Here is a 26,025-nt window from a genome sequence, read left to right on the forward strand (position 1 = left end):
CCGTGACCTTCTCCAGGGTGAAAAGCCACAGTTTCTGCTAAATGCACATTCAGTGAGGATGTATCAAGGCCTCGATGTCTAAAATATAATAATCTAAGATTAGGGGATTGTAGCACACATCAGGTTTACCCCCTTCTGCTCTGTCCATTGGACAAACCGTCCCCACTTGGCCTCGTACAGTGCTCTGGTAGAGGGTTTTCTACTCTCTAGCAACACCTTCCATACCTCCTATGAGCAAAGTTGCTCTAGCCCTGTCTTCCAGGCCACTAGGTTTGGGTGGCACAGCCTCCCTCCTCCCCAATCCTGGGTGATCAGGTCTGGGACTAGCAGCAGTCTCACCAGGTCCTCCACTGCTAACTTTAATAGGATGGTAAACCAAAGTTGGTGACATCCTGGGGCACCTTTGAGGCCACATGCCCCTCCTTTGGGCGTACCTTGTGGCTGCGCCTTTCCGGGGCTCTCCCCCTGGTGTCCTTGGTTCTTCTCAGTGCCAGGACTGAGACCGGTGCGATCAATTTGAGCCTCTAGTCCCTGTCTTTTTAGTTCTTGGTTTAAAACTCTTGCAGATGTTGCAGCTTTCTGTATGATGGGCCTCCCCAAGACACTTCAAACAGGAGTCATGCAGATCCCTGCAGGGCATAAGCTTCAAGCTTGATGCACACTACTTGAAATCCTGCCGCCCTGGCATCCCCTTCCCAACCAGAGAGAGGCCTGAGGGGAGAAGCCCTTCCTTCTTATCTAAAACTATTTACAGAAACTAATGAGGTACTGAGTAACTGAAAAACACGACAGGTAAAGATCTAAAGAACTACATACAGACTAAATCAGCAAGAAGGAACTGAGGAGGTGAGGGGCCAGCAGAGGTATATATGCACTGATATGCCGGTGCCACTCCAGGGGGCTCCCTGGCCGTACTGTTAAGGGAAAAAGCTCTCGAATCCAGCATGCAGTACCCGCACTTAATTGGAATGGACATGAGCAAGCACTTCAAGAACCACCCTGTGGCTAAGGTCAGCCTGGGTTTGTGAGGCTCCTGCTAAGGGGCTGCTTACTTACAGTTAAACAGGCTGTAGCCCAAGCCTACAGGTCTGCACTGCAACAGCCCCTTAGTCTGAGCCCTGCAGCTCAGGCAGCTGCAGATTTTTAATTGCAGTGGACACATAGCAAGCTCCCATCCCCGTAGTGTAGGAAAGAACGGGGATTGGAAGAAATGAGTCCCATCTCGCAGTCTTCTGGAGCGAAGAACTTGGCAGGTAGGACATTACAATAAAGGCAAGTGCGGTGAGGGCGGGAGACTGGCAGAAGGGAAGTCACATTTTGATATCAACAGTTAATGAAACTTATTACATTAAAAGGTAAAGTAAATTTGGCAATTTTTTCCTAACCACTTCCCCAAACCTGTGTGGCTTATTCTGAACCAACCTGAGCCCATTTATGCCCCATGCTTGCCAATGAAGGTGAGGTCATGGGAGCATGCATACAGTTTTGTCTGTTTCTGAGGAAACTTCATCGCTGCTAGTCCTACTTATGAACAGTATGCTTCTGACATCTGGCTCTATCCATAGCTGGTGGGAAAGAGGGAACTGAGTTTTTCCCCTTCTCTGATGAAGCGTTCAGGGGTATGTTCAGATTTTTCCTTGAAATATTTCTCTTCAGAAGCTTTTACTTATTAAAAGGAATTTTGGCAGGAGTCTCTCAGGGGGAAGGGAGAGAGAGAGATCTTTAATACAATTTTTGTAATTTAGGGAACTTTCCTTTTACTCAGATTGCTGGTGGATGAATTTGTTTTTCTAAAGTTTCATTTCTTCAGAGAATAAACTGGACAGAAACATTAAGCTGAACTGGAAAACGTAAAATCTGCAGAAAAAAATTAACACTAATTTGAGAGCAGTAAGGAAAAATGGTTGTTAGAGCTTTAATTAAAGATAACAGGTGAAAATTCTCTCTCCTTCTGAAGTCAATGGGAGTTTTGCCACTGTCAGTGTAGTGAAGCCATGGTTTTCCCCCACTGAATTATGCTAAAATTTCTAATGTATTAGGTTTTCCTGGAGTAAATGAGGTGCAGCAGTGCTTCCATAATTAAGGATTTTGTTGAGATTTCACTTAAGCAGGATTTAAAATCCCTTGGTTTCACATTCTTAATTTGGTTTCCACATCTGGCACAATTGCTGTTCATGGCCAACTGATTTTTGTAGTCACTTTCTGGATGAAATACTTGTTTACTCCTTTGAATAAATATTACAAAATCATTTTTAACAAGTCCCTTTGCTTCCCCTTTTTCCTCACTGAAGTAATTCTATGAATGGAACAAGACTTCAGATTACTTCTATTTGCATAATGTATAATGTGAGTGTGTACTGCACAACATCTTTTCTAAAGTAAAAAATATGAAAGTCATACCTTTTCAGTTTATGGAGAGAAACCAGTGCCTTGACAAGTATCAGAAGTAGCTGTGTTACTCTGTATCTGCAAAAACAAGTCCTGTGCTACCCAGACGCACAGATTTATTTGGGCATAAGCTTCTGTGGGCAAAGACCCTGTTTTGGATGCAGAGAGTGGAAACTTCTAATGGTGGAGAGTCCACAGCCTCACTTCTTGTTTGTTCCAGTGCTTAAACTACTCTGATAGGAAGTTCTTCCTAATACTCAACCTAAATCACTCTTGCTGCAATTTAAGCCCATTGCTTACAATTTATCACTGTACTCTTTATAACCATGTTTTATGCACTTGAGAGAATTATACGTCCCCCCTCAGCCTTCTCTTCTCAAGACTAAACAAACCCAGTTTTCTCAATCTTTCCTCATAGGTCACATTTTCTAGCCCTTTAAGCATTGTTCTTGTTCTCCTCAAGACTCTCTCCAATTTGTCCATATCTTTCCTGAAATGTGGTGTCCAGAATAGAACACAATATACCAGTTGAGGCCTTATCACAAGGGTGGGCAAATAGTGGCCTGCAGGCCGGATCTGGTTTTCCAGGGTTAGCTCTAGCGTACCTGTCACCTTTGCAGGTACGGGCGCTTCCAGCTCCTGTTGGCCACGGACCGCTGTTCCTGGCCAATGGGAGCTGCGGGAAGTGGCGCCAACCAGGACATAGGAGGAGAGATTAAAAAGACTTGGACTCTTCAGTTGGGAAAAAGACAAGAGGAACAAGACAGAGGTCTATAACATCACAGCCAGGGTGGAGAAAAATAAGGAAACGTTATTCACCCCTGCACATCACACAAGAACAAGGGTCATCCAATGAAATTAATAGGCAACATGTTAAAAACAAACTAAAAGAAGTACTTTACACAACACCCCGCCAACCTGTGCAACTCATTGGTAGGGTTGTTGAGAAGGCCAGAAGTAAAAATGAGTTGATTAAAGGGTTAGACAGATTCATCAATGGCTATGAGCCAAGATAGTCAGGTACAGAACTCCATGCTCTGGGTGCCCCATACCCTCTGACTAACAGATGCTGGGACAGAATGACAGAGGATAGATCACTTGACATGTTGCCCTGTTCTGTTCATTCCCTCTGAACCATCTGGCATCCGCTACTGTCAGAAGAGAGGACACTGGGCTAGATGGACCATGGTTTGACGCAGTCAGGCAGTTCTTAAGTGACCAGAAAACTGTGGGTGGAAAAGTTACAATCAATGATAAAAGATTAACTCATTTACATTTTGTATCCAGTCTTTTGTTGGGATAGAGGTTAGAATTGAAGAATTAGGGTTATCTCCACAGGGTTCAAATGGGAACTCTGCCTGATTCAGGGAACATCCAGGATGAATCAAATCTGAATGGGAAACACCCTGTGTATGCTTGTTATTTGAAAGATTCAGTTATTCAACAGGCACTGTTAGTAACTATTCCTTTTAAGGTGTTGGGAAGTAGCAATATATTCCCCTGAAGATGTCAGCGTGAAGCTTCCCAACTATTAACACTTCCTACAAAATCTTTTGTAATGAAAACAGTTGTGTTAATGAGCAGCCTATTTGTACTTACAGTAATAAAAAGACGGACAATAGATTTAAAAAACATATTTCAACTGTATTTCAACCACACTCTTTCAAACTGTGAAAATCTATTCAGTTTGGTATTAAACTCGTATGCTCTAGACTACTTTGTAAGCTTGACTCAGCGTTCACATGCCCAAAGTAAAGATACTTTTCCTCTGCCTAACTGAAGAGAATTTATCAAGTTGCTCACTGAAGAGTTGCATGTCTGTCACATTCACAAGACGTTCTATGACCTGCTTCACATTATGGTAATTCGGGGATTTGGTTGGTTTAAAGATTAGGCAGAGGTAACCAATTCTCTAACATTTTTCCCTATTTTTTTTTATATAAATGAGAGGAGAGAAACAAAACAAACAAAATGCTATGATGAAGCCAACATTCAAACCATTTAAAATGAAAGGACAAATTAAAAAAGAATTCATACATTACTCCACGCCAGTCCCCTCTCAGTCATAATGAAGGCCTATGACGCTAAAACAGCTGGTGCCTGTTAGATTACTGTATTGTTTACACAGAACATGTTAAGCCATCTTGAATTCAAAGTTTCTTCCTTCCCCATGTCAAGTTTTCCCCTTTTTGTTTAAAAATACAAAATCAGTGTAAGTCCTGCAGACAAGACTCAAGGTGTGAAAAATTCTCAGGCCTGCAGAGCACAGAATTGCTGAAATACAGCCAGTATGTGATGGTCCAGTTCAGCTGTGAACAGAAGGTTTTCCAAGGTCAGCATGTACTGCTGGATTATCTGGTGATGCTGCAGACAGACAGAGACAGATACCTGTGTTACTCTTTTTTGCCCTTCTGTACAAAGCATGCAGAGAACAGAACATGTACCAAAACCCAGAAGCCAAATGTCTGACCAAAATTTAGGGCTGCAAATAATTTCTACCACTTGCAAGAAAGGTGTGGTGTGGAGAGTTGACCGGATCTAGGAGCAGCATTTGCATGTCTATCTTGTACTCCTATCTGCTATATTCTACCTCTGCAAAACAAGCTGGAAGATTTTAGCAATGGTGACCCTACAGACCTGATCCTGCAGTGAGTTGTGAGCGGGCCTCTGCACATGTAGGATTGTGTCTGAATACACGCTAAGAGGCCATGTAAATATCATTAACGAATATGGGAGAGTAATCCACACAAAGAATTACATACCATATACTGTTCAGTGACCAAACAGCATCCAGAGAGAAACACTTTCAATTTCTTGGCCCAGCACCTAAGGCTTATTTTTGTCTTTACACACTGGCTACCAGATTTTAAAGAAAGACAGCAGAGTTAAGTCTTGTATTTTAATAGGGTTCTTGAACATTTCCTCCCAGAGCTGTAGTCATTTCACAGATAAAGATTTATAAATCAATTCTTAGCCCTTACATTTAATAGCATCTCTGAGTGGATCTCAAAATGCCTTTGCAAGTCTTGATATATCCCTTAAGCTTTGTATTTACATCCACTTTATAATGGAGGGATAGTTAAATAGTTTACCTACAGTAATAATGAGTCATTAGCAAAACAGGGATTAGAGCCAAGACGACCTATACACAACCTCTTATGCTAACTGACTGGGACAACAACTGCTCCCACAAAGTGAATGAGGCTAGACTAACAGGATTGATTCTCAAGTTACTCTAAGCATTATCCACCTGCTGAATGAGACCAACCTGTAAGAAGATCTGTTGCAGCCTCTCTATACAGTTCTTGTACCATGGCGTAATCACATCAATTCCACCAGTTTCACACCGCACTAAATGCTCTGTTAATATCATAATGAAACGCTTAAAAAAAAAAAAAGAATAGTTTTATTGAAGTACTGGCTAAGCATATCTTGGAAAATGAAGGCAATTCACTAATCTTAGATGGGTATGCATATGAACAAATTAATCTAGCAGATACTCTATAGACAGAAGTTACGAACAGTCAAGTCTGAATAATTAAATTAAAGAGATACTGAACTCTAAAATACCTGCATTTAGACAACATTGCACTTTCCAGAACAAGCAAAGGCAACTAGTAAAAAAATTCCTTTATTCAAACACTTCAGAGCTGAACAAGTCCTCTCTAGGGGAAACCTAGCAGGTTCTTGCCCTGGTGTGGCTGAACCTCCCATAGGATACACCTACACTACAGGACAAAGTCAAATTAAGATACACAGCTTCAGCTACATTAATCGCATAGCTGAAGTTGAAGCTGCTTAATTTGACTTTTGGCATGGTCTACACTACAGGAAGTTGCAGGGAGAACACTCTTCCTTCAATTTCTCTTACTCTTCCTGAAAGCAGGACTACCAGCATTGACCGGAGTGCCCCTCTTACTTTGAATTAGCTGTTTTAACTAGACCTGCTAATTTGAACCCTGGAAGGTTGACAGTGGCAGTTCTATCTTCTTCTGTGGACATACCCATACCGAAGCTGTTCATTACCTCCAACTGTAGTCCCCTTAAAAGTGGAGTTACCAGAGGGGGGAAAGCCCACACAGTTACCTGGAAAATAACAAGGAAGAGATTCTTTTGTTCACTCTGAGCAGACTCTACTTTCTCCTGCAAGCGTTCTATCTGCTCTTCCAATGGTCCATCTTCCCTGTCGCTGCTTCGGTCGTCATCATCATAGTCGTCATCACTGTCTCGCTAGAAGCAAAAGTAACAAAGTTACAGGCCTTGGTAAAATTCGGCTACTGAGACACCCTGGCAGTGCGCACTTATACAAGGGACGTGCATGGCTGCTTGCAACCTGCCTGATGAAGCCTGACAGAAGTGGATCTACTCTGCAGTCATTTGTGAATACTGCATGCTTGGGCTGTTTGCTATAGGTATATGCTGCTTTAGTTTACATGGGGCTGGACGGAAGGACACTTGGACAGACAGGAAAAGGTCTGGAACCAGGACATCAAAAGAACTGAGACAGGTTTAAAGAGGAAGAATTTTCCTCCCAAGGAAGGGGAGAGTTCTCAAGCGAAACAAGACAAACACACTCAAGCTCAGTGGGGAATGTCTGAAGACATTTGGCCTGCTTGGTTAATTGCTGGGATGGTAAGCAGAGAGGTTGTTTTAAAACCTTTAAATGCTTTGTTTCTATTGTTAAAAAAAACCCCTTGGTTTAAAAAGGCTGGTCAATAAACAAACCACTAGTCACAGGCTGTGTCTAGACTACATGCCTCTGTCGTCAGAGGCACGTAGATTAGACACATAGGCAAAGTCAAATGAAGCAGCGATTTAAATAATCGCGGCTTCATTTAAATTTACATGGCTGCCGCGCTGAGCCGACAAACAGCTGATCAGCTGTTTGTCGGCTCAGCACGCTAGTCTGGACGCTCCCCTGCCGACATCAAAGCCCTTTGTCGGCAGCCCCGTTATTCCTCGTGGGATGAGGTTTACCAGGGCTGCCGACAAAGGGCTTTGATGTCGGCAGGAGAGAGTCCAGACTAGCGCGCTGAGCGGACAAACAGCTGATCAGCTGTTTGTCGGCTCAGCGCGGCAGCCATGTAAATTTAAATGAAGCCGCGATCATTTAAATTGCGGCTTCATTTGACTTTGCCAAACAAACAAATCTACATAGCTCCGTCGACGGAGCCATGTAGTTTAGACGTACCCACAGATCCTGAAGGAAAGAACGGAAGATGCCAGAACTCCGTAGAATCTGCTCAGTGTGCACCATTAATACGGGATCTGGGCTCTTTGGGGTGCTCATGAAGAAAGAAAAATGTCGATACTAATTACTGTCTGTCCTAATCTAGTTAAAACAAACCTTCAGAACTGTCATTTGTCTTTTAGAAACAAGCCATGAGTCAGTTCAAGAAAGTTATATAAAAAACTGCAGTTCAGTAGGAAATAAGGAATTGGGCAGATTAGGGTTCTGACTGCAGGTAATATTTCTTTTGTTATTTGTATGAAAGATTGTTTTCCTGCACATCTGTCAATTAATTAACAGCTATAAACTTCAAATATTTGTACAAATATTTTATGCAAAAACATATAGGATGACAAAACGAGGGCCCTGGGTTAAGTAATCCAACAGGTAGGATTACTTGCTTGTCAATTTTTATGCTTCCTCAGCAGCCCAAGATTAACTTTTCTGCAAAGTGGCTTACATCAGCATTAACACAGGATAGGTCCAGTTCTCTAGGGATAGAGCGCAAGGGAGCACTGGTCACACATCACAGGCCACAATATTGCTCAGAACTGAATTCTAACATCATTGGAAGTGCAGTAAATAAAGAGATTTATGCTAAAGATAAATGGAGAAGACATTCAAGGTGCTAAGTGCCTCTACAGCATACAGGCTATGTGTTCAATTTTTCCCACAAGTACCCTTTGGGATGTTAGCAATCTAATCAGTTTCTTCAAACATCAGCTTTCCTATTTATTCTTCTTTGGCATTCAGTTATCCTTTGAACCAAAATAATGGTGCTTTAAAAAAAATACTGACGTCCTTACACACATGGGGTAGCTTTTAATGTTCACCTTTTTGTATGGTAACTTTTGGGAGCAGAGTCACACATGGACACTCAAAGTATCCTGAGCAACCAAAGAGTATGTGAAACTGTCCAAATCCAGCAGCCTGCCATGAAAAGCTGAAATACTGAGTATACAATTTCCATTTCTGCATAAGAATGTTCTAGAAAACAAGACTGAGTTAGGTGGGAGGTAGCTGTCACTAAAACATTTATAGTTGGCAACAAAAATTTAGGGTTTTTTGTAGTTAACTTGTAAGACCTAAACATGTAGTAAAGGCATGCAATCTTAGCTTCATTTACTTTGGCTTCCTAGCTGTAACAGCTTCTACAGCTGTTTTGAAGATCATATTAGTATCACAATCCCTGTGGAATCCAAGTTAATACCCAAGTGCTACAGATGGCATATTTTAGTAGCAACATTAACAGTATATTCATTTTGAGTCTCACAGAGCAAGTCTCATATCAGCTGAGACGTTTCTTGCCACAGAAAAAGTATGATTTAGTCTGAAATGCAGTCAATTAGAAATTCAGGCAACTTTACTTCAAGCTGATATATTTACAAGGTACAAAACAAGTTACATACTCGTTTGTGTTGCCTGGCTAATCTTGCTTTAGTCTCCTCTAGCTCTTTTTGGATCTTCACTACGTGCTTGTTCATCTTACGAATTGTGGAGTGCAAGATCTCCCAGATATAAAACCTAGCAAAAAAGCAATTATAACTTAATTGTAACTCATTACAAATTACAGGATATGGTAAATAGTAAACTGTTAAAGAGCAGAGAGAAAAAAATCACAAGTCTAAAATGTTAAAACTGAATTTTAGTTTCCCCCTTCTTACTCAGACTAACAGCAACAGTACAGGTTTCAAGTGTTACTGGAATTTATTAAGTGTATGTACTTTTATAACAGAAATGCATTCACAGGAAGAATTTTCCAAAGTCTCAACTATAACCAGACTGTCTTTGCAATTTATGTAACATATATGCATGTGAAATACAAATATTAATGGAAGGGGAATAAACTGAAATAGGCGTGGCTTCCTGTTTCTAAGAAGAGTGGGATCTTTCCTCTTATTTTGAATTCATTCAGGAATGCATGAGGCACATCATGGATTCATTTTATTAGGAAGTTTTACATCAATGGAGTTTAAAAAATGCCAAAATTACAGTATCATGAGGAGACTAGCATGGGATATCCTTTTCTCTTAAGCCTGGTTTCCTTGAAAAGATTCTTTAACACTCTGGATACTCACTGTAACTATATGAACAAACTGACTTTTTAAAAGTAATTACCCGAACATAACATACTATTAACATCTAGAACTGAAAGTGAGAAGTACAATTCACAAAATGACTAGCAACAACAATATCTGCAATTGTAGAAGACACTTACACGACCCACAGTCTGCATCTGGGACAGTCTTCTAACTCCCCTCACTCACTATTTTTGGTAGTACTGCAACAGCACCAAGGACCCTCCGCCTCAGACCATGTCCCCATTGTGCTCAGGAGCTTAACTAGCGCAAAACGAGACAGTCCCTGTGCAAATGAGCAGTTTGCATGGTAACTGCAGAGCTCTATTTTCCCTCTGAGGCCTATTTAAGTTACAGGCCACTGTCAGGTAACTACAGGAGATGGATTCTTATGCTCCTTATGAACCGGTACCTCAACTCTAAATGGAGAATGCTGAATGCCAAATATCCTTTTGGAAGGGTTGACATGTAGGTTGCCTATCAAGTGCAAAGGCAATTTTTACTTTAAAAAACTGTTTGCTTACCATAATAAAGGCAAGTATTTGAGCAAAATAAAATCTGGGATTCAGTGTCCATTATCCACAAAGTAAAAGTATGTCTAAACCAACTGAATGTTAGCTTCAAACACAGAATTAATTGTGTTACCTAGTGAAGTCATGAGCAAGCTCTGGAGAGAAGATCCAGTTTGCTACGGCAGCACAATCAACTATCTGCGTCCGAATCATCTTATCCACAAGCACAGCAATCATCTGCAGTGTGGGAGAAAAAGAAATAGTCTGTTTACTATATTATAGCATCACAATACCTATGGTAATGAGATTCAGTCCTACCTGTTCATTGCTGATGTGAAACATAGGATGTGACAGGTAAAAATAACCCAGGATTAGGTGCTATCAGCTACAGTTTCCCCAATGACCCCTTCGCTCTCCACAGCGGCCATTAGCTAGCGCAGTATGAACGCCCTCTGCATGGCCTGCTGCAACAGGGAGTGTAAATGTGTGTGTAGACTGCACTGAAGGTGCAATTTTAACCAGACATGGTTAAGCTGCTGTGACTGTCTCTCTGACCTAGTTTTCAGACCGTCCACCCACAGTTTTCAAAGTAGAAGACGGGCAACAATTTAACTAAATCTGTATTTGCATTAGTTCCAAGTAGTGCACAACCACTGTTGAACCACAATAGCACACTTAAGGAATTAAGTTTATAATGACCTCAATTAAGCAACAGCCACATCGCAAAACCAATCTGCTAGATCCGTTGATCCAATCAGTTCTACATGCACACTGCACTGAGCTCAAGTTTATTGTAACTACTTTTTATTTGTCTTCAGTCAGAGCAAGCTCTAAGTGATAGACTTCTATTTCTCACTGGGAAGCATTTGACCCACATTTAGGTTTTGTTATACAAACCCTTACAAAACTTAAGGCTAAGAGAAATGATTCCATGATATTAACAACTCCAATGGAAATGGCTGTTTAACAAGAGACATTTTCTTGCAGGGTTAGCAACCCAAACACTGCGCTGAGAAGCTGAAAGTCAAATTGCCATCAATTTGAAATAAATGCTAGGAGGTCGGGGTATGTCTATACTACAGCCATTAGTTCGAATTAACTTTCATAGCGTCTATACATACAAACCGCTAGTTCAAACTTAATTCGAACTAGCGGAGCACTTAATTTGAACTAGGTAAACCTCATTCTACGAGGACTAGTTCGAATTAAGTAGTTCGAATTAAGGGCTGTGTAGCCACTTAATTCGAACTAGTTGGAGGCTAGCCCTTCCCAGCTTGCCCTGGTGCCCACTCTGGGCCAAACCCGGGAAACTTTTCTGCCCCCCTCCCAGCCCCGGAACCCTTAAAAGGCCACGGTCTGGCTACAGTGCTTGTGCCAGTTGCAAGCCTGCCAGCACCCAGCCAGCAGACCCTGCACCTGGCACGGGATGAGCCAGCCACCGGCTGCCACCCAGCCCTCTGCCTCTTCCCAGGACCAGGCTGACGGCTCCCAGGAGCCTGCCCAGGGTCGCAAGAGGCGGGCGCCCACCTGGTCTAGTGCGGAGATCGTGGACCTCATCAAGGTTTGGGGGGAGGCCTCCAACATCCACGACCTCCGCACTAGGCACAGGAATGCGGCCATCTAGGGCAGGATAGCTGCCTGCCTAGCCACCAAAGGCCACATGCGAACCCAGGAGCAGGTTTGCATGAAAATCAAGTTGGTCCAGTGAAACCTCCGACTCCGAGCTTAGAACATAAGAATGGCTGTACTGGGTCAGACCAAAGGTCCACCTAGCCCAGTAGCCTGTCTGCCGACAGCGGCCAACACCAGGTACCCCGGAGAGGATGGACCAAAGACAATGACCAAGCGATTTGTCTCATGCCATCCATCTCCAGCCTTCCACAAACAGAGGCCAGGGACACTGTTCCTACCCCCTGGCTAATAGCACTCCATGGACCCCAACCTCCATGAATTTATCTAACTTCTCTTTAAACTCTGTTATAGTTCTAGCCTTCACAGCCTCCTGTGGCAGGAAGTTCCACAGGTTGACTATGTGCTGTGTGAAGAAGAACTTTCTTTTATTAGTTTTAAACCTGCTGTCCATTCATTTCATTTGGTGTCCTCTAGTTCTTCTATTATGGGAACTAATGAAGAACTTTTCTTTATGCACCCTCTCCACACCACTCATGATTTTATAGACCTCTATCATATCCCCCCTCAGTCTCCTCTTTTCTAAACTGAAAAGTCCCAGTCTCTTTAGCCTCTCTTCATATGGGACCTGTTCCAAACCCCTAATAATTTTAGTTGCCCTTTTCTGAACCCTTTCCAAGGCTAAAATATTTTTTTGAGGTGAGGAGACCACATCTGTACACAGTACTGAAGATATGGCGTACCATAGTTTTATACTTCCCCTCCTCCTTCTTCCCCTGGCTTCCCCCTTCCAGCTCCCTCCTTCCAAGTTTCCACCTCCCCTCTCCCACCCTCTCTCTTCCCCTCTCCCACCTCCTTTTCCCAGTCTCCCCAGAGGTTAATCCCTCTTACCCCCCGAGTTTTGTTAAATAAAGAGAGTTTCTATTTTTGAACACACGTGTCCTTTATTTTTTACATCAGGAAGGATGGCTAGGGAGGGGTAAGTGGAAGGAAGTGAGGGAGGAATGGGGCACGAGCCCCTGATGGGGAGGACTTGGGTGGCTCTGCGGGCTCCTCGGGGTGGAAGCTCTCCTGCAGGGCCTCCTGGATCCTGACAGCCCCCCCGGATGGCAGCGTGCGGCAAGTGCAGCCGGGCTGATGGCCGAGTGCTGTGATGTGCTGAGTGAGGGCACTCAGGGCACTCCAAGACAGGACTGCTTTGCTGTCCCTCATCAAGGTAGAAAGCAAGCGGGGAACCTTGAGAACTGTCTGTCCCGGGTGGGGGTCGGGTCCTTTTAAACACAGCCCTCGGCTAGCCTGAGGCAGCAGCTCCACACTCTAAGTCCTAAACTGATGCCCTGCCAGCACTGGTTCCAGCCAGCCTTAACTTCAGTTCAGGGTCCACTCAATGTGGACATGCTAATTCAAATTAGTTTTTAGGTCTAGATGCACTAATTCAAATGAGCTTAGTTCAAATTAACTAATTCGAATTAAGTTAGTTCGAATTAGTGCTGTAGTATAGACATACCCTTGCTTAGTGAGGAACAGACACAAATTTGATATCTAATCTAAGGTGCTGTTAGTAACTTCAGTAAATACAGTTTGAATTCTTTCTAATACACAAGGAAACAGTGGCCTTTTTTTTTTAAAGCAAGCATAAAATGTAACTTTTGTCTTTGCAAACAATTCAACTCCTATGCTTTCCAGTGTTCATTTTGTAGTATGCCATTACCATGAGACTCTAAGTGTGAGTGCACATCTGAAATCCCCACTCTTACCTGGGGATGGTTCTTCCAGACCTCATACATAACCCTCAGCACATGGAGCTTCCCCTCATCACTTTCAGCAAGGGTTTTGAAGACTTCATGAAACCTTATAAAAAATAAAAGCCATCAGTGGATATGCAGCAAGTAGTCCAAGAGGTCCAGCAGAAGGTTGGAGGAGTATGCCTATATAGCCTTTGGCAGTTTGCCTGCCAGTCTGGGGCAATACCCAGTCGGGTGATGCTCACCCATAACTGGTTAGCCAGCGCCGGGCCCAGCTATCTGGACCATAGAACGTTAAGACCACAAGACCATAACATGTGCAGAACTAGTTTAAGTTTTAACAAGGAAGCCCAGATTAGTGAGACACACCAAGCTCATACAGTGCAACTGATGAAACAAAATCTGGAATTTTTAGACATGCTATATCCGTTTTGAGCAGGGTTTGATACCTTAAGAGAGCCCCTTTTTGAGTTTGCACTTCTCCCATGCTTGGGTTATCTGGCCTCCAATTTTCCTAGGAGAATCCAGCATGCTGGTAGAAGTTCACCTACGATTAGGGCCCAATCAAATTCACAGCCAGGAAAAAAAGCATCAAGGGCCATGAAATCTGGTGTCCTTTGTGAAATCGGGCCTGTGCGCTTTTACTCGAAGGAGACTCAGACCAACATGTCTCAAATTGGGGGTCCTTACCCAAAAAGGAATTGCAGGGGGTTGCAACGTTATTTTGGGGGAGGGGAACTGCAGTATTGCCTCCCTTCTGCGCTGCCAGGTCTGGATCCGGCCCATGGGCGTTGTGCCTCACGCCCCCATCGCTCCACACATAGCCTTGACACCCCCCAGCCCGCTCCCGCACTCTCCCAGGCCTACCCACCCACTCCTGAAGCCTCCCTGCTTCCCACGCTCTGCACCCCAGCCCAGAGCCATGGGGGCCCCCCAAACTCTTCTAGCCGCCCTTCCCCCTAGCCTGTGCCGTGCCGGAGGCAGCCCCAGGGCCGGGAGGGGGAGGCACCGCAGGGGAAAGGTGGCAATACCATACCAGGCTACCCTTACCTCTATGCTGCTGCAGGAGGCAGCTCATCATGCAGAGCTGGGATCCCAGTCAGCAGCTGCCACTCTCCAGCTCTGCAGGCAGCACCACCGTCAGCAGCAGCTCAGAACAGCAGAACTGCAACCGCCCCCCCATAACCTTGCAACCCCCTCAATTCTGTTCTGGGCTAGGACCCCTACAGTTACAACATTGACATTTCTCTCCTTCCTTCCCATCACATTAAACTGTGTAGCATATGAAACACTGAAGCTCGGGAAAGAATAGTTTTACCAAGCAATTCACTGTTCTCATCCAAATGTGTTCCATAAAATAATGCATTTGTCACTTACTTTGCCAGAGCACTGAACGAGTGGCTGAAGGATTTGGCAGCTAAATGAAGCAGAGTCTGCACAAAAACGTCTATTTTCAAAGGGTTAAAGGAGAATCCCTCATCTGAAAGATGTTTCAAATTGAAAAGAGTGGGTTAAATAACTTCTACTACTGATTTGAATGTATCCTAATCTAACCCTGCAAACAAAGCTCGAAGGCAAGGTTTATTTTGCAAAACTTAAGATTTAGCTTTGGAGCTTTGCAACCTGAAGAGGGAATCAGTCAATGCTTTCTAAAAGTTGCCATTTTATCAACAATTCCCTCACATTACCAGGTGATGCCATGCTGAGAGTCTTACCAGAGCTGCATGACAGGGAAAAGTACATTTAGAACTACGCTACTCCCTCATCCTCTAGAAGAGGTGATCCTCCAATTCTTGTTTCCTCCAGCAGAGAAGACTCCATTCCCATTTGAAAGCTCTATTAAACCTAATGTGGCAAAGCTATTGCTTCTGGCGGACAGTGTTCAGCCTCAGAGGCTTGCTGTGTCCCACAACACGGCCTCTTTCTTTTTACTAAAGGCAGGGTTCACAGCATACTGAGGCATACTCATCACTGGCTCATCCATAATACGGGGGTGAAGCCGCTCTACAGTCCTGGTCTCCCTAACCAGGCACAGACGCTGCAGTGGTGTGTGTGTGTGGGGGGGGGGGGAACCCAGGCCCTCCCAATACTCTGGGATCCAGCCCAGGGACCCTAAGACAGCTGCAACAGATGAGGTTTTGTTCTACTCCCTGTCTGGCAACTACTTCTCTGGGCCACTTCCCAAAACAATCCCTCCCAGGTTCCTCTGGTACCTGCTCCTCCAACACTCTCTTTTTGCCTTGCAGCTCCCAGCTCTCACCCCAACTCCTCTCATTCTCAGCACTTTGGCTCCTTCCTTCCTTGCTGTGTGCTACCTAACAGAAGAGGAGCCCTTTTAAACCCATCTCTGGTTCTTGATTGGCCCCAGGTGGTCTAATTAGCCTGACTCCCTTTGCTCTGGAAGGCTCCCAATTAACTTCAGGTATTCTAACTGGCCTGATTGTCCAGACTGCTTCTGGAAAATTCCTGCTGGTTCTAGTCCAGCCTCTGCCAGTTTACCCAGGGAGCAGAGACCTCCTTAGTCTAAGGCTCACATCCTTTCCTTCTAGCACTCTTCTGTAACCCTCTCACCGGACTGTCACACTAGCAACAATTGATTACTGACTTTGAAATTCTTCTTTTCACACTACTTCATTATCTCCATGTAGTTTGATTTTGATATATTCATGTATGTGCCTGTATAACACACATATTAGAAGTTATTTTTCACACAAACGACCAACTTTAGAGGTGACTTCTCAAACCTCTAACGCATCCTCTTTTCTAAAAATCTGAGAACACACAAGCCTTCGCCAGAAAGACATTGGTCCTGTTTAGAGCCAGGGCGAGGCTGGGAAGTGAGCTCAAATTAAGGCCCCTTTACAAGAATGTCTTTTATCAGAGGAATGGCAGCTTGAGCTCCTTAGTGGATCTCAAATGTTAAGGTAATCTACACAGAGGTGATTGCTCACGCAAGCAGGACACAAACCGTGCTACATTTTCTAAGTAAAAACTAATGCCAAGAACTTCATCCTAGTGGTGAAGATTGGGGAAATATTTCATTCTTTTCATAGTATTTTTGTCAGCAACAGCCATCCAATAGTACATCTTAAATGTACTCCTTCCCACTACCATCCCATTGATAAGAATAGATCATGTCCGGGGCAAGAGATAAACAGAAGTACTGTCATTTTATAACGGCTCTGTTTTCTGCTCAGTGATGCTAAATAGAGAGAGCACACAAAGCCATGAGGCAACATACCAGGCACAACTTCTAGTTCTATAGACTGGTGAAGGTAGTTTTGAAGGTAGAAGAAGTGACCTTGAAGTGTCTAATCTCAAATAACCTTACCGTCATCGTCATCCTGGTTAGGGTTGGGCACATCTTTTAAGATGCCGAAGATTTCATCATTACTTGCCTTATTTTTAATGGCAATGGTCAAACAGAGTGCAACCGTATATCCTGGAAGAGACTCTAAACAGAAGAAAAAAGGTCTGATCATCTTCGCAATCAGCTGCGATGAACACGGGTTAGTTTTATGTCAGCCTACACTTTCACAGAAAAACAAAAGACTTTCCCTTGAACAATAAAAAACCCAACTATTAACAGAAGTGAGATTTTGGCATGCTGGAAATATGGATTTTGCAGCAAGCTGCAAGCTCATCTGCTATGTCTGGACCACAACTCTAATTTCTCTGAAGATGTGAACTTATTTTAATAGTCAACAGCCAAATTACGTAATGACACTTTAAACCACATTCACAATCTCAGGCAGCGAGAACACTAAGAGCCATGGCAGCACCTGCCACAGAAAAGCTTGGCAAACTAGTATTCTCATGACTTGCTTTGTCCTTTCCACCTCCCAAGACCACCTCTTCCTCTATTCCAACAGCAAAAAGTTATTCACACCCAGATGCACACAGAGTTCTCTGGCTCCCAGCTCTCCCCCCTCCACCTTACACCCCAAATCAAAGATTTAGACCTAAATTATATTACTGTGTCTCTCTCACTCAAGTAATGTTTCCAAGTCAAAAGTCAGCTTTTTTATATCCACTGGGAATTTTCTTCCATAAAAATAACTAATCAGACTCAAACTAGAGCGTATCCTTGCTTGCTCAGACTTCAAATCATAGATATACCTTTTCTTCAAAATATTAGTCTTCTAAATAGTGTTTATACTTACTATTGCTTTCATCTCCATATTTGTAAATACACGATGGGTTTGCAGGACTAAGGACAGAGAAGGTAGCAGGAACAATATCTATTATTCGCTGATGGTATGAAAGCCTGCAAGAGAAAATGCCAGTTGTAATAGAATTACTATGGGAATATTTTTAGGGATACCCCATGATGTTGCCTTCAAGATGCTCTTATCTTCTTGCTGTTTCCATACCAAAGCTTTTTCTAGGTCAGGGTTGTTAGCTCTGAGACAAACCCCCAATCCCGGAGGACCGGTGTGCATGCTTAGTCTGGCTCCTCCCCCCTTGACCTTTCCGGCTTGGCAGAATCTACCAGGAGCACTAAGCTCCCGCTGGCATAGCCCCCTGGATCATAAGAACACGCCAGCTGCCCCACCCCTACAACGTGCATGCACAAGATACATCTTATCTTTTTACTATATATTTTAGACGTGTATGTCAGTCTGTCTGTCTGTCCAAGAACTCCTCTTCAACGGTAAAAGCAAGGACCACCGAATTTGGGACACAGTTTCCTCTTACCATAACTTAAGCAAGATCAGGGACTGGTTGTGCCAGGACAATGGCGTGTGCCTAGAATTTAATGGTTGCTCATAAAAGGAAAGGGAGGGCTCTGAAAGGAATAAGTTATACTGCACAATGACCACTACGGGCCTCCAAGACAGCTATAACCACATTGGGCAAGCAGGGTGCAGCGGGGGAGAAAGGGACACTATCTAGTATATATTTCAGAGAGTTCTGTCTGTCTGTCCCCCAAGTGGGGGACATGTACCCCTCCCCCAGCTATGCCAGCTGCAGCAGTCAGGGAGAGGCACTTCTCACCTGGCCCCAAATAGCTGCGGTGAGAGAGGGCTGGGATTGTCTTTCCTCCCCAGGGCAGCCTGTATATTGAGCTCCTCATCCCCAAATATACTCCACAATGATGATTTAAATGAAGAAATCAAAACTGAGTTAAGCCCCTGGGCAACGCCAGGTAAATTTTCTAGATTTATTATATTTTAATTCTGGCAGAACAAATCCAAGTAGTCGGACTGCTACTCCATTTTTTTGACTAGTTCCTTGCAGACATTAAGAGACAATGAAACCAGTTTCTCCATTGACATTCTGGTGGACATTTTAGATTTGAGTAACTTCAAGAAAGCTGTATTCTCAACTTCACACAATTAACTTTTCTTACAGAAAGGTTCAGCAGCACCAGTCATGGCTACATTTTATTCAAACATTGCACGGGCTATTTAAATCATAAGCATGACACTGGTGCTATAATTAAAAAACCCCACACACAATGAAAAACACATCCTGACTTCTCCATTTTAATCCTCAGTTCCAGTCCACCTTTATGAATGTTCCAGAGTCAGCCTACCAACACCTAAGGTGAGATGGAAGGGATCCATAGGCTAGGGATGTAAAATCCTGTTTAACTGGTTAACCAATTAAACATAGTGCTTAATCAGTTATCTGATTGAAGGAGAGGTGGCCTGCTCCAGCCCCCCCGCCCATGGCAGGGGCTGTTCTGGTTGGCTAGAGCAGCCTCTGCCTGTGGTGGGCCCTCCAAGGCTGGACCTGCCCCCTGCGGGCAAGGAGTTGCTCCAGCCCCTACCAGTTAACTGGAACCAGTAAGCCTCACCTGTTAAGGATGAAGCTTCCCATTTAACCATTCACATCCCTACCATAGGCAAACTATTCTTCTTTTACCAGTCGGTGCTTTTACTACTTCTATGCTTCCTGACTTTTGCTTCCTGCAAGCATCCTCACCTGGTGTGCTTGCACCAACTGAAGTGGGGGCACTGACGGCTATGCAGGGCTCAAATTCACAGCACAGAGCCTACCAACAATGAAACTGGCAATTTCACACTGCTACAGTCTCTGCTCAGAGCAGCCACAAGCAGACAGCTCTGGGATCTCCACAGGGACCTGGGAGCCCCAAGCACTCACAGTCTGGGTTTGGAGTGGGGAGGTGGGAGGAAGCAGGGCTCGAGGTGGGGACCGGGGAGTCTAGGAAGCAGCCTGTTTGCAACAAGGAGCTCAGTGGGGCAGCTGAGCTTTAGTTGGAGTCCCCACCCCCACCCCGAGCTGTGATCTAGGTGCCGGGCTCTCAGCAGGGAACCCACCAGTCTTTCTTGTCAATATCATGGCTCTGTGCTACAGCTGTGAAACTGACATCTGCAGTTGACTAAAATTCTTGTAAGTAATGCAGCATCTACACAGACACTCTTCTCCTAACTATACTGACATAAGCCTATGCCCCCGGGGGAGGTGAGGTTATGTCATCGGTGCAGTGGGACACCAACATTAGTAGCAGCAAGGCTGCAGTGCGGACACTGACATAGTTAGACTGGCTTAAGCTGCCTTATACTGGCCTAACTCATGTAAACCAAGTCCTAATCACTTAAGCTCTGAGAAATTTTACCCTTTATCCTCTCCCTCACCAGCTGCTGGACCAATTCCGAGCACTGATGAGCAATGAGAACTTCCTTTTCAGTCAATGAATCCTGGATCCACAGTATCTATCAAAACTAGGTCCTGTGCTACTTGTAAACCATTAATAAGATAGAACTCAAGTATGTTGCCTCCTCCATTTAGTTTATGAATGACCAATACTTCTAAGCAACATTATTTGGATTTGAGTGATGGAAGCTGATTGTGAGGAAGCAAAGGGATCTCCTCTGGACATGCATCTAAAAGCGAACTACAGGAGGGGATATTTCACTTCCTATTTAAAGGCATCACTTCTCCAGTTCATTAGGCATGTGGGAGCGTCCCATTACTGGCCTTGTATTTACAAGAGCCTGATCAGCTAAGACAACAGAACAGATTGACACCACTCCTGAAAACATGAATTAGAGAACAGGCTAGATGGGGGAAGAGTTCATAAGCACACACACAGGCACAAAAGTTGAACAGAATCTGGTTAATACTACCTAGAAGTAAACAAAGATAGACAAACTTGATAGTAAATACCCTGCTGCTAAAGTAATGTGTCCAAAAGCCTCACTTACCTCATGCATTTTTCCAGGACTTCTCTTACAAATTTGGGTTTGGGCTTTTCAAGGTCCTGAGCAAGACAGTCTGACCTATGAAAGTGTAAAATTTGATAGCATTTAGCAAGTGTGCCATTTGCTTTTTAATCTGCTCTTAAATTGGCTCAATGGGATACAAAGAGTTCACAGGTAAGACCAGGCAAGCTACAATGCTGTCTTTCCTACTCTCTACAGGGGTCAGCTACGTAATGGCATCAGAATCTGTCTACTGCCATCATGGAGCCTTCTACAGTAAAAACTGTTTGAACTGTACTACGCAGATTGGGTAACTGTAACTTAATAGAGCACAAAGACAATATTTTGCATCCTGGCTAAATTTAAATGGTTATAAAGCTACAGCACTATGATGATTAGTGCTCTAGGGAGAGGTTAGCTACAGGTAGCTGGAGACAACCAATAGCAGCACCAATGACAGGTTCTGGAGAAATTCAAAAGTCACATGCAATATCTGGCTCAAATGGGGATCCCAACAGAAACTCACCAATCTTCCCAGCTCCAACGAAACTGAAAGTTACTCAGATGGTGGGAAAACCAGTTCATGAACCTTTTAAAGAGAGAAATATTATAGTTCCAGTAAGTATGCAACAACCCACAGAACAAATAATTAGACAGAGAGTTTCAAGTATACTTGTCAAAGGCAGTTATTTCAATAATTGAGAAAAACATGTTCCAAGAAATGAAGAACAGAAAAAAGTCAGCAAGTCATTCCAGTGTCACTGATTCGGGTAAGGTGGTGTACTCACGTCTGGTATACCAGAGTTGATGGTAAAGCTTCATTTATAATAGAACAGAAACAGGCTAAGTTCAGCAAAGTTTAGCTTCTTTGCTTTAGGTACTCATGTTTAGTGGGATATTTTCAACACTGCATAAGGGACTCGAGATTTCCACTGTAAATAGGTGAGACTTGTTTTCCCACGTCCCCTAAGCACTTTTGAAATTCACCCTTCTTCATAGCCGTCCCTCCCCCCCCCCATCAATACATGCTGACCATCAGACTAACTGAAGCCAACTTTGACAAATGTGTAAGTCTATCTACAGAGGTATCTGGTCATATATTCATCTAAAAGTGCAACAAGCAATTTCAAAAGGGGAGTACTCGATTTCTTTTTTTCATTCTAGTCACAATTTTATCAGATAAAACATGATTCAGGAATGCAGAAGAGTTTCACTTATTTGGCAGATAACTGTCTTTACACAGTCCTTTGTAAGGTACAAGCTGCCCTCCCAACTACTGGAAGCCACCGATAAATCAGCTCACAAATTAAGTTCTCAGAGCAATTACTAGATTGCAACAAATTTTACTATGGCTCCAAATGGAACAACTGCAGAATTCTTCCAGGATTAATGTAACATTTAAAAAAATTCACCTGAAGTCCATGAAGTACAAACAAGGAAGAATGAAAAGTGGCAATTCTGCAGTTTTAGGTGACTACCTAAGCTTCCCCCCAAAATGACGACAAAACTTTGTTATTTGGTTACAGGGGCTCCAACTTAGTGGTCTGTAAGGCACCTCTGGGGTGTAAACTCAGCATGTATGTTCTCAGATGCCAAACATGAAGGCCTTGTCTACACTTGCAGTGGAGTGTAGGATGCACGTGGCATGGGAAGGCTCAGGCCTTGGGAAGACAGTGAGGAAAGGTGCCAGCAGCAGAACACTCCATTGCTTAGGAATATAGAGAGCTATGCATAGAATCATAGAATCCCAGAGCTGGAAGAGACCTCAGAAGGTCAAGTCCAGGCCCCTGCCCAGGGCAGGACCAATCCCAACTCAATCAACCCAGCCAGGGCTTTGACAAGTCGACACTTAAACACCTCTAGGGATGGAGATTCTACCACTTTCCTAGGGAACCCAGCCCAGCGCTTCCCCACCCTCCTGGTGAAATAGTTTTTCCTAATATCCAACCTAGACCTCTCTCACTATAACCTGAGACCATTGCTCCTTGTTCTGCCCTCTGTCACTACAGCCTCTCTCCAGCCTTTTTGGAACCTCCCTTCAGGAAGTTGAAGGCTGCTCTCAAATCCCCCCTCACTCTTCTCTTCTGCAGACTAAACAGACCCAAGTCCCTCAGCCTCTCCTCGTAGGTCATGTGCTCCAGCCCCCTAATCATTTTGGTCGCCCTCCGCTGGACCCTCTCCAATGCGTCCACATCCTTCCTGTAGTTGGGGGCAAAGAACTGAACACAATACTCCAGATGTGGCCTCACCAGAGCCGAATAAAGGGGAATAATGACATCTCTGGATCTACTGGCAATGCTCCTCTTAATGCACCCTAATATGCCATTAGCCTTCTTGGCTACAGGGGCGCACTGTTGACTCATATCCAGCTTCTTGTCCACTGTAATCCACAGGTCCTTTTCTGCAGAACTTAGCCATTCGGTCCCAGCCTGTAACAATGCTTGAGATTCTTCCGTCCCAAGTGCAGGACTCTACACTTGTCCTTGTTGAACCTCATCAGATTTCTTTTAGCCCAATCCTCCAATTTGTCTAGGTCACTCTGGACCCTATCCCTGACCTCCAGCATATCTACCCAAAATTCTCCAAAATCTTCCCGGATTGTTTGTGTCCTGCTGTATTGGTCTCCCAACAGATGTCAGGTCCCTCATGAGAACCAGGACCTATAATCTGGAAGCTTCTCTCAGTTGTCTGAAGAAAGCCTCATCTACCTGATCTGGCAGCCTGTAGCAGACACCAACCACAACATCACTGCTGTTGTTTGCACCTCTAAACGTAACCCTTAGACTCTCAACAGGTTTTTCTCCCTGGCTACGTCTAGACTGGCATGATTTTCTGCAAATGCTTTTAACGGAAAAGTTTTTCATTTAAAAGCATTTACAGAAAAGAGTGTCTAGATTGGCACGGACGCTTTTCCGCAAAAGCACTTTTTACGGAAAAGCGTCTATGCCAATCTAGACGCGGTTTTGCGCAAGAAAGCCCCGATCGCCATTTTCGCCATTGGGGCTTTTTTGAGCAAAACAGTTTTTAGCTGTCTACACTGGCCCTCTTGCGCAAAAACATTTCCGGAAAAGGGCTTTTGCCTGAACAGGAACGTCAAATCATTTGCGCAAGAAGCACTGATTTCGGACAGTAGAACGTCAGTGCTTTTGCGAAAATCAAGTGGCCAGTGTAGACAGCTGGCAAGTTTTTGCGCAAAAGCAAGTGCTTTTGTGGAAAAACTTGCCAGTCTAGACGCAGCCCCTGTGTATACTGGAGTTCTGAGCAATCATAATGCTCTATTACATACAGTGCAACTCCTCCTCCTTTTCTCCCCTGCCTGTTCTTCCTATACCCTCCCATGACAGTGCTCCAGTCATGCGAGTCATCCCACCAAGTCTCCGTTACCCCAATCAAATCATAGTTCTTGGACTGGGCCAAAGGCCTCTGCTCGTTCCTCTTTGCATTTCTTCGCAGTATCCGACTTTCCCACTCACCTCAGAGCTTTGGTCACCGCCCCCCAATGAACCTAGTTCAAAGCCCTCCTCACTAGTTTTGCAAGCCTGCTCGCGAAGATGCTCCTTCTTCACTTGGTTAGGTGGATCCCAACTCTTCCCAACAATCCTTGTGCCCAGAAGACAGTCCCATGGTCAAAGAAACCAAAGACCTCTCTTCGACACCACTTGTGCAACCACGCATTCACTTCCTCAATGCGATGATCCCTACCCAGACCTTTCCCTTCAACAGGGAGGATGGACGAGACCACCACTTGCAATTCGAATTCTTTGATCCTTGTTTCCAGCGCTACATAATCCGCAGTAACCCGCTCAAGGTCATGCAGAGTGTGTATGCTACTGTTCTGTACTCTGCATGCTTAAGCAGTGCTTTGCTGCCTACATGGCTAGTATTACCTATGCTGGGGAGGGGACATGCAGTGTCTGCACTCTGCATGCCACCATAAGTGAGGACACACCTTAGTTTTAGCAAGAGCCATTTTAGACTGAGACAGAATAGAGAGCCTCGTGCTCGGTCAGATTCACCACACCGGTCCCAACAGATCTATTTATTAACATAAACAGAGATCGCTCATTGCAAATATGCAGATTGCACCTTTATCATTTTCTCCACAGCATTTTCAATTCCTACAATGTATTTCACAAGCTTTATGTAACCCTCAGAACAATGAGCTGTCCTCCTTTGGCCTGTTCTCCCCTTGTACACCAACTCTCCACCTCCCCCCTCAGGCCACAGCATGGAAGCGGAGCCAGGTATGGACTGGGCTCATACCTGCACCATGCCATTAGGCAAAGCACTGATCTGGAGGGCAGCGTAAGGCACCTGTCCTTCTGAGCATAGGGAGAAGGATCTCTGTAGATAGCAGAGAAAGGTAAGTGCTAAGTAGACACCCATCCTTCAGTTTAGAAAGCTCAAGATTTACCTTTTTTTTTTTTTTTTAAATGGAGACTATAGAGATGGTAGGAAGAATTTCATGTGACCCACTTTAAATCCATCAATGTACAAAGAGGAAAATAGCCTGAAATGCACAAGCACTTACCTGTCTATGCATGTAGTGTTCATTGTATCCAAACGCATGTACAGCATTTCTGTGGCTTGAGCAAGCTACAAGTGTCTCATTAAGGCAAAGAGAAGTCTGATAAATTAGAGCTTCTATTAGCTCTTTCCACTTTCCTAGGAGTGTCTGCAGAAAGGGGATTTCCCTCCGCTCCCCATAACATCTCACTTTCTAACTATCCCAAGCCAGGCACGTCCTGGTAATTTCACAGAAAAAAGGAAAACTTCAGTTTGCCCAGACATACAGACTCTCCTCTCTGCTCTACTGTAGAGTACTTGTCTTTCATACAGTTACCACTGTTATGTTAGTCAGAATTTCCGGTAGAAGACAACAGCAAATCTAGTTACACTTCTGTCCATCCAGCTTATTATAGAGACCCAAATTTCAATGATTACAGCGCTTTGGCTTCTGAAAAGAGAGTGCTTTTGGGAGAGGATGCAGTCTAACACTCCAAAGAACTGATTAAGTAGCAACAAGAACAAACCACCTTCACTTATTTTTATCTTTATTTCTCTAAATACTTCACTTTGTTTTGCCATATTGTTAGAGCCCTGCAAATCCAGATATCTACAGGTTTCCATGTCCACAGATATGAATATGCATGGCTCATTTTTGTGGCTACAGATACAAAATTTATACCTGGTACCTTGCAAATTTGCAAATATCTGCTTTATCTGCAGATCATTTTTGCAGATAGATTCTATACATTGTTTGCTAACCCT

General features: G+C 44.0%; 1 protein-coding gene across 3 annotated transcripts in view; it reads right to left on the reverse strand.

Moving 5' to 3' along the window:
* Nucleotides 1-985: 985 nt before the first annotated feature.
* Nucleotides 986-26,025, reverse strand: part of NCBP1 (nuclear cap binding protein subunit 1) — a 46,774-nt gene continuing 21,734 nt past the window's right edge. For all 3 annotated transcript variants that reach the window (XM_075931203.2, XM_075931201.2, XM_075931202.2), the window contains 12 exons: nt 25,286-25,350; nt 21,281-21,343; nt 20,758-20,832; nt 17,746-17,849; nt 16,914-17,036; nt 14,960-15,062; nt 13,595-13,688; nt 10,342-10,445; nt 9,028-9,142; nt 6,475-6,618; nt 5,657-5,770; nt 986-4,752 (listed from right to left, as the gene is read on the reverse strand). In XM_075931203.2, coding sequence (XP_075787318.2) covers nt 4,639-4,752; nt 5,657-5,770; nt 6,475-6,618; nt 9,028-9,142; nt 10,342-10,445; nt 13,595-13,688; nt 14,960-15,062; nt 16,914-17,036; nt 17,746-17,849; nt 20,758-20,832; nt 21,281-21,343; nt 25,286-25,350 — 1,218 coding nt within the window. In that variant the 3' untranslated portion in view covers nt 986-4,638. The remainder of the gene's footprint in view (nt 4,753-5,656; nt 5,771-6,474; nt 6,619-9,027; nt 9,143-10,341; nt 10,446-13,594; nt 13,689-14,959; nt 15,063-16,913; nt 17,037-17,745; nt 17,850-20,757; nt 20,833-21,280; nt 21,344-25,285; nt 25,351-26,025) is intronic.

Source organism: Pelodiscus sinensis, chromosome 6 (assembly GCF_052426305.1).
Source record: "Pelodiscus sinensis isolate ZL-2025 chromosome 6, ASM5242630v1, whole genome shotgun sequence".
In the NCBI taxonomy this organism is placed as follows: Eukaryota; Metazoa; Chordata; order Testudines; family Trionychidae; genus Pelodiscus; species Pelodiscus sinensis.